The following is a 9226-nucleotide window of genomic DNA, read 5'->3' as shown; positions in this document are numbered from 1 at the left end:
CTAAATCTAGAAACCCTCTCCAAGAGGCTCCTTGGCCTACTCACAGGGAGAGCCCCATCTCCCTCTAGACAGGGGAGGCCCCTTTCTCAGGCCAGAGGCTGAGGCAGGAGGGTCGCTTCAGCCCAGGAATTCAAGGCCTGCCTGGGCAACAGAGCAAGACCCTGTCTCTGGGGAAAGTATCCTACCGTAGCCTCCCTCGGGGCCCCCCATTCCTCCCTCCTCAGGGCCAGGCAAGGGAGCAGCCCTCTGCTCTAGGCAGAAGTGCCAGCAGCCGCTCTCTGGAAAGCTAGGTTTTTCCTGAGCTGGCTCCCTGTGTCCTGTGGAAAATGCCTGGCCACAGTTTCTGTGGTTCCCAGGCTCCAACCCCGCAGTCCTCAGCCCTCATTCAGGAGGGGCCTCGGCAGGGTGGCGCGCGCCCTCTTTCCCTTGTCAGAGCCCCAAGGACTCTGCCAGCTCCCTCGCTTCGGCAGCAGCACTGCCCACCCTGTCGCTGGAGGTTCCTCCCCCTCAATCCACCCAGCTACCCCGAAAGGCAAATCATAGGCCTTTGTCGTCTTTTAAGGGTTTTTACTTCCATGGGGAAGCCTGTGTTGGATGAGAAAAGTATCCGGGGAAGGGGACACAGGTTCGGAAAGCTCTGCGAGTCCTGGACGCTGGTCTGCCTTCTTGGCTCACCCTGGAAGGTGGACGTTGGCCCCACACATCCCCTCTTAAAGACACAGGCCGAGAGCCAGCAGATCCCAGGGCTTGCTGGCCCCAAGTGAGCTGTCAGGGCTTCAGAGGACACAAGTCATGGCAACCCCAGCTCCGTGGCTGCTGCAGGGCCTGGGCTTCCCAGGACTCCCTCCTTCTTGTTCGCTTATGTAGGTGAAAAATGAGGTAACGGCACTCCCCTGCCCACCCTCCCCCCAGAAGTGCCCAGGGTGTAAACGCGATAGCTTGTGTGAAGTCCACTGGAACCCAGGCTCACCAAGTCAGTCTTAACCAACACAGGCCCCAGCACCCGCAGAGCAGACACTGCGACGACAACAGACGACACAGAAGTGCCCGCTATGACTCCAGCACCGGGTCACGCCGCTCTGGAAACTCAAACGCTGAGTGCCGAGACCTCTTCTAGGGCCTCAACCCCAGCCGGCCCCATTCCAGAAGCAGAGACCAGGGGAGCCAAGGGGATTTCCCCTGCAAGAGAGACCAGGACTTTCACAAAAACACCTCCCGACTTCATGGTGCTGATTGCCACCTCTGTGGAGACATCAGCCGCCAGTGGAAGCCCCGAGAGAGGCGGAATGACCACAGTTCAGACCGTCACAGGCAGTGATCCCGAGGAAGCCATCTTTGACACCCTTTGCACCGATGACAGCTCTGAAGAGGCAAAGACACTCGCAATGGACATATTGACATTGGCTCACACCTCCAAAGAAGCTAAGGGCCTGTCCTCAGAAAGCAGCACCTCTTCCGACAGCCCCCATCCGGTCATCACCCCCTCACGGTCACCCACATCGAGGTTATCAATTGCAGCATCACAGAAATAGAAACAATGACTTCCAGCATCCCTGGGGCCTCAGACACAGATCACATCCCCACGGAAGGGGTGAAGGCCTCGCCCACCTCCCATCCACCAGCTCTGCCTGACTCCACTGACGCAAAACCGCACATCACTGAGGCCACAGCCTCTGCCGAGACCCTGTCCACAGCCGGCACCGCAGAGTCAGCTGCACCTGATGCCACGGTTGGGACCCCACTCCCCACCAGCAGTGCCACAGAAAGAGAAGTGACAGCACCCAGGGCCACAACCCTCAGTGGAGCTCTGGCCACAGTTAGCGGGAATCCCCTGGAAGAAACCTCAGCCCTCTCTGTTGAGACACCAAGTTATGTCAGAGTCTCAGGAGCAGCTCCGGTCTCCATACAGGCTGGGTCAGCAGTGGACAAAACCACTTCCTTTGCTGGGAGCTCTGCTTCCTTCTACAGCCCCTCGGAAGCCGCCCTCGAGAACTTCACCCCTTCAGAGACACCCACCACAGGCATCACGACCAAGGGACCCTTCCCCACCAGCAGGGACCCTCTTCCTTCTGTCCCTCCGACTACAACCAGCAGCAGCCAAGGGACGAACAGCTCCTTAGCCAAGACCACGAACTCAGCGAAGACCCCGATGAAGCCCCCAACAGCCACGCCCACCACTGCTCGGACGAGGCCGACCGCAGACGGGATTGCAGGTAAGTGGTTCTTGCCGGTGATCTTCGGGGATTTGGGATGCAGAGTTTCCAGGACGTCTCCGCACTTGAGGAGTGGAGAGGAAGGAAGGATCTGGAGCCTATTCAGAGCCTGCTCCTGACGTTGCCTCTTCGTGATCTTCTAGTGGTTCTTGACGAAATCAGGAAAAGGCAGATGGAGGGTTGTGTATGGAAAGAGGTGGAGATGGAAGTCCGGAGAAATGGTTTGCGGTCTCGGCTCTGCCTCTAACAACCCAAGTGACCTTGGGCAAGTCCCTGTCCCTCTCTGGGCCTCAGTTTCCCCACCCATAGTTGGAGAGGGTTGGAATGGGCGCTGAAGTCCTGTCCAGCTCTGACCTTCTATGAAGTGCACTGTTGAGCAGCTCTGGAAGCTTCTATTCCAGCCATAGCCACACAGAGGAGCAGCAGGCAGGCATCAGGCCCAAGCTGCTGCTCTCTGACGGGCTCAGACCCCATGAAAGTGGGGCCTGCTGGATGCATTTCCTGGGATTTATGCCATAGATAGTGACTTAAAATAAATTAATACAGGCCGGGCGCGGTGGCTCACACCTGTAATCCCAGCACTTTGAGAGGCAGAGGCGGGCGGATCACCTGAGGTCAGGAGTTTGAGACCAGCCTGACCAACATGATGAAACCCCGTCTCTACTAAAAATATGAAAATTAGCTGGGCGCAGTGGTGGGCGCCTGTAATCCCAGCTACTTGGGAGGCTGAGGCAGGAGAATCACTTGAACCCGGGAGGTGGAGGTTGCAGTGAGCTGAGACAGAGTGAAACTCCATCTCAAAAAAAAAAGTAAGATAAAATAAACAAATAAATACAGCAAAGTCTTGGGAGTTTAAAGCTACATCTTTGAGGCAACAGGGACTTCTCAGGGGAGAAGTTCATTGTCAGAGGCTGCTTGGTCAGTCCAGCTTCTGGTCAGCCTGTAGCCTCCACCTCCACTTCCTGTCACTCTGCACTTGGGCCCCATCTCTGTGTATCCGCAGCTTGCTCCCACCTTTCTGGGGGAGGTGGGAATACAAATATTAATCACAACCACTCAGTACAGAAAGATATTATTGAATATCTTTTGTATTGTAGGTAGGGGTGATATAAACACATTTCACACCCAGTAAGCATTGGCCCCAGCTGAACATTCTCTCTGATGCCAGGCAGTGTGCCACTAGCTTTGCATATGTTACCTGATGCCAGGCAGTGTGCCACCAGCTTTGCATATGTTATCTCCTCTATTTAACCTTCAAAACAGCCTTATGAGGTGGGTAACACGACCCCATCTGACAGAGTTAAAGATGGTAGCTAAACTGCCCTGGAAAGTGAAGGGGTGGCCTGCCCCTCCACACCTGTGGGTATTTCTAGTTGGGTGGACAAGAGACTGAGAAAAGAAATAAGACACAGAGACAAAGTATAGAGAAACAACAGTGGGCCCAGGGGACCGGCGCTCAGCACACCAAGGACCTGCACCAGCACCGGCCTCTGGGTTCCCTCAGTTTTTATTGATTATTATTTTCATTATTTCAGCAAAAAGGAATGTAGTAGGAGAGCAGGGTGATAATAAGGAGGTCAGCAAAAAACATGTGAGCAAAAGAATCTATGTCATAATTAAGTTCAAGGGAAGGTACTATGCCTGGACGTGCACGTAGGCCAGATTTATGTTTCTCTCCACCCAAACATCTCAGTGGAGTAAAGAATAACAAGGCAGCATTGCTGCCAACATGTCTCGCCTCCCACCACAGGGCGGTTTTTCTATCTCAGAATTGAGCAAATATGCGATCAGGTTTTATACCGAGACATTCAGTTCGCAGGGGCAGGCAGGAGACAGTGGCCTTCCTCTATCTCAACTGCAAGAGGCTTTCCTCTTTTACTAATCCACCTCAGCACAGACCCTTTACGGGTGTCAGGCTGGGGGACGGTCAGGTCTTTCTCATCCCACGAGGCCATATTTCAGACTATCACATGGGGAGAAACCTGGGACAATACCTCGCTTTCCAGGTCAGAGGTCCCTTCGGCTTTCCACAGTGCATGGTGCCCCTGGTTTATTGCGATTAGAGAATGGCGATGACTTTTACCAAGTATACTGCCTGTAAACATTTTGTTAACAAGGCACGTCCTGCACAGCCCTAGATCCCTTAAACCTTGATTTTATACAACACATGTTTCTGTGAGCTCAAGGTTGGGGCAAAGCTACAAATTAACAACATCTCAGCAAAGCTTGTTTAAAGTACAGGTCTTTTTCAAAATGGAGTCTCTTACGTCTTTCCTTTCGACATACACAGTGACAGTCTGATCGCTCCTTCTTTTCCCTGGAAAGAAAAATACTTATTATTTGTTGATTAGATAAGACACTCATATGATTTGAAATGGAAAGGTACAAAAAGGTACACCATTAAATGTCTTTCTGCCCTGGCCGTGCCCCCACCCGGCACTTCTCTTCACACATGTAACCCGTGGGGTTGCCTCTTGTGTGTCATTTTCTGCACGTGAAATGTACATACAGAAGCAAATATATGTGTCTATTTCATCCTCTTCTTTTTTTTTTTTTTTTTTTTTTGAGAAAGAGTTTTGCTCTTGTTGCCCAGGCTGGAGTGTAATGCTGCGATCTCAGCTCACCACAACCTCCGCCTCCCAGGTTCAGGCGATTCTCCTGCCTCCGCCTCCTGAGTAGCTGGGATTACAGGCATGCACCACCATGCCCGGCTCATTTTGTATTTTTAGTAGAGACGGGGTTTCTCCATGTTCGTTAGGCTGGTCTCAAACTCCCAACCTCAGGTGATCCACCTGCCTCGGCCTCCCAAAGTGCTAGGATGACAGGCGTGAGCCACCGCGCCCGGCCATATTTCATCCTCCTTTTTCGTGCAAATGGAGCACATGATAAACTCAGAAGAAAAGGTTTTCATTTACTTTGTATATTAAGTTCATATTCGTGGCCTTGTGTTTTGTCTCTTTGATTTTATTTATTTATTTATTTATTTATTGAGACGGGGTCTCGCTCTGTTTTCCAGGCTGAAGTGCAGTGGCCTGATTTTGGCTGACTGTAACCTCTACCTCCCGAGTTCAAGCAATTCTCCTGCCTCAGCCTCCTGAGTAACTGGGATGACAGGTGTGAGCCACCGCGCCCAGCCCTGATTTTCATCCTACTGTTCTCCATTTGCAGGTGAAAATGGAGGCTTCCTTCTCCTGCGGCTGAGTGTGGCCTCCCTGGAAGACCTCACTGGCCCCAGAGTGGCAGAAAGGCTGATGCAGCAGGTGAGCAGGCACTTTCCAGGCCAGGGGAGTAGAGGAAGGGGTGAGGTTCGCAGGGGCTGCCGGGAAGACCCGCAGGACACAGAAGAGCAGCTACTGCATTTGGAAGGGAGTCTCGTTTCTTACGGATAATTAGGAGCTGAATCTGAGGGTCTCTGCCTGGCTTTGCTTCTGTGCCTTCTCCGAGTTCTTCATTTCCTTCTCTGCAGTGTAAACACGTGACTGCCGGAGCCCCCAATTTCTTCTGGTCCTGGGAAGCTTGGCCTTCTGGCCCCTGAGGCGAAGGTCAGTGATATTGATGGGAGGGTAGGCCGGACTCTTGGTTGCAAGTGGCAGAAACCCAAGTCAGAGCAGTTTATGCAAAAAAAAAAAAAAAAAAGGCAAGGTCTGAGAAACCTAGAAGCTTCTCTTCAGCTTCAGTACGGCTGGATCCAGCAGCTTCAATGCGATCATGGGGGCTTTCTCTTTCTCTCGCTGTCTTAGCTCTACTCCCTTCATTCTTGAGTCTTTCTTCATATGTATGAAAAGGCAGCCTTGTTAGCCGTAGATTCACAAGGCACTTCCCTCTCCCCAAATTTTCTTTTCCTTTCTTTTTTCTGTTTCTTTCTTCTTTTTTTTTTTTTTTGAGACAAAGTCTCGCTCTGTTGCCCAGGCTGGAGTGCAGTGGCGCAATCTCAGCTCATTGCAAGCTCCGCCTCCCAGGTTCACGCCATTCTCCTGCCTCAGCCTCCCCAGTAGCTGGGACTACAGGCGCCCGCCACCACACCCGGCTATTTTTTTTTGTATTTTTTTTAATAGAGATGGGGTTTCACCGTGTTAGCCAGGATAGTCTTGATCTCCTGACCTCGTGATCTGCCCGTCTTGGCCTCCCAAAGTGCTGGGATTACAGGCATGAGCCACCGCGCCCGGCCCCCTCTCCCCAAATTTTCATGTCATCCGGGGAAGAGCAGGTCTCCGTGGCCTGTAAGGGTCACCATGACTGACAAACCAATCAGGGTCCCATAGGCAGAAGGATGGGCCCCAAGAACATAGGGAGGCTGGGCAGAAAAATCCCCAGAGATGCGCGCTGTAGATGAGGACCGTGACTGGGATGTATTTGCACAAGCTGGGAAAATTCTCCTAAAACCCACTGGACAGAACTTCCGATGGTGAAATTCCGGGGTCAGGGTTTTGGGGATGGGGATGGTGTGGCTTGTTGGAGGTTAGACTGCGTCAGCTCAGTGCAGATGTCACGGGCCTGGCCTTGCTGAGGGGGCGGTGGTTCTCCTACTGTGCAGTACAAAGTAGCAGATGGGGCATGATGGGAAGTGTCTAAGCTCTGTTCACAGATGTGACCGTGAAAACAGGCCCAGTGCACAGTCTGATGTGGGTTGCCTCTTTGACAGCGCCCTTGCTGATACCTGAAGCTTGCATTTAGCACCTCTCACAGTCAATGGGTGCCGCACTGCTTAAAAGTGGCTCAGGCTTCCTGTCATCCCTTGCAAGGGTAAACCTGGCAGAGATGCTGGCTGGGGGTCTTATGCCAGGTGTAGGGTTCATAGCCAGGCTAGACAGGTGGAGTGATTGCCCTTAGCAGACGGAAGCAAGATACATCCGTGGAGAGTGGGCTCCTTTGTTGCTAGGCGAAAGAAAACCTCTGTCTGTCATAAGTAAAAGGGGGATTTGCTGGCAGCGTCCCAGAGTGCATAGAATCAAAGCAATGCCAGGAGAGCAGGCTTGGAAAATAGGCAGGAGGGCCCCCAGGGGCTCTGGGGGCCAGACAATGGGATCACGCTGGCTGGGACACTGTCCCTCTTGCTGGTCAGTCACTATTGGATGCTGTCACAGCCAACGGGCATCACGCAGCCTGCGCACACATTCACACAGGTTCTCGCTGCCTTTTTGTCTCGCTGGACTTTTTGCTCCAGAGCCAAAGTCCTGAGTAGGAACATTCAATAGGCCGAGCTTAGCCCTTGTACTCCCTTGAGCCCACAGCCAGGTGCCAGGGGATGGGAAGAAGGGATATCTGTGTCCTTGGAGTTCCCTTAGCGGCAGCGAGGCCCATCGTGACTCCCACTGTAAGGAGTTCCCTAAACATAGCACGGGGATTTGACACCCAATGGCCAAATAAATGACAAATGCCCCGGCACGTGATAAGCAAAGCAGCGAGTGTGAATCCTTGTGGGAGGGGGAAGCCAGTTGTTTTTGTTTTGTTTTCTTTTCTGAGACTGAGTCTCGCTCTGTCGCCCAGCCTGGAGTGCAATGGTGCGATCTTGGCTCACTGCAACCTCTGCCTCCCAGGTTCAAGCCATTCTCCTGCCTCAACCTTCTGAGTAGCTGGGTTTACAGGCCCGCACCACCATACCCGGCTAATTTTTGTATTTTTAGGAGAGATGGAGTTTCAGGTTTCACCATGTTGGTCAGGCTAGTCTTGAGCTCTTGACCTTGTGATCCACCTGCCTCGGCCTCCCAAAGTGCCGGGATTATAGGCATGAGTCATTGCGCCTGGCTGGGAAGCCAGTTTTGTTTTCTTTTTCTTTTCTTTTCTTTTTCTTGAGACAGATTCTCACTCTGTCATCCAGGCTGGAGTGCAATGGCGCGATCTCGGCTCACTGCAACCTCTGCCTCCCAGATTCAAGCGATTCTCCTGCCTCAACCTCCCTAGTAGCTGGGATTACAGGCGCGCACCACCACTCCTGGCTAATTTTTGTATTTTTAGTAGAGACGGGGTTTCTCCATGTTGGTCAGGCTGGTCTCGAACACCTGACCTCAGGTGACCCACCCACCTCTGTTTCCCAAAGCACTGGGATTATTGGTGTGAGCCACCGCACCCGGCCGGGAAGCCAGTTTTGAATCTCAGGTCTAAGCCCCCAAACCGGAAACGATTTCAGGAATCGGAAAGAAACCGGGAGATCAGGAGCAGGTCAAGCAGCTGAGGCGCAGGCACCAGGCCATGTGGGGTTGGGTGTCAGTTCTCGTGTCCGGGGACAGCCCAACGGTTTGGGCTCAGGGATTAGACAATGAGCTTCGGAACCAGCTGGATCTGGGTGTGAATTCTAGTTCCCAACTGTGTGATCTTCGATAAGTTATTCCACGCGACTTTCATCCCTTATAAAATGAGGATCGTAACACCTGCTTTACAAGGTTGCTGTGAGGTTTAGATGACGTAATGTGTGTGAGGCACCAGCCTGTGTCCGGCATGTAGGAGGCCCAGGAAGGGTTGCCGTCCTCCGCATGCACTCTGTCCCACTGTCCCTTCCTGTCCTCTGCCTGTGGTGAGCTCATGGGCCAGATGGGCTGAAAGGACAGCTGGCTCCCTTGCTCTCCAGCTCCGCCGGGAACTCCATGCCCACGTGCCTCGCCTCCAGGTCTCCTTACTGCGCGTCAGGAGAGGCTAACAGACATCAGCTGCAGCCAGGCATGTCCTGTACGCCAAAAGAGGGTGCTGCCCCGGCCTGGGCCCCCACCGACAGACTGCAGCTGCGTTACGGTGCTGAGAGGTACACAAGGTTCCCAGGAAGGGCAGCAGGTCCAAGCCCCTGACCCCAGATGTGGCAACAGGACCCTCGCTCCCGTCCACCAGAGTATATGTGTGGGGAGGGGCTTCACCTGTTCCCAGAGGTGTCCTTGGACTCACCTTGGCACATATTCTGTGTTTCAGTAAAGAGAGACCTGCTCACCCACCTGTGTGCTTCCGTCCTGCATTAAAATTCACTCGGTGTGGCCCAGAGGCTATTGATCTGCATGCTTTCGCCATTTTTACAGTACAGGGATGTG

General features: G+C 53.1%; 1 protein-coding gene across 1 annotated transcript; it reads left to right on the top strand.

Moving 5' to 3' along the window:
* The first annotated feature begins 792 nt into the window (after nucleotides 1-792).
* MUC20 (mucin 20, cell surface associated) lies at nucleotides 793-8891 on the top strand. Its single transcript, XM_032148116.2, is given in 5 exon segments — nucleotides 793-863; nucleotides 950-1482; nucleotides 1485-2213; nucleotides 5382-5473; nucleotides 8779-8891. Coding segments are annotated over 5 exon segments (1494 nt in total). The 3' UTR covers nucleotides 8848-8891.
* Nucleotides 8892-9226: the final 335 nt, after the last annotated feature.

The sequence above is a fragment of the Hylobates moloch genome, unplaced genomic scaffold, assembly GCF_009828535.3.
Source record: "Hylobates moloch isolate HMO894 unplaced genomic scaffold, HMol_V3 SCAFFOLD_2036, whole genome shotgun sequence".
Taxonomy (NCBI): Eukaryota; Metazoa; Chordata; class Mammalia; order Primates; family Hylobatidae; genus Hylobates; species Hylobates moloch.
This window is presented reverse-complemented; position numbering and strand designations above follow the sequence as displayed.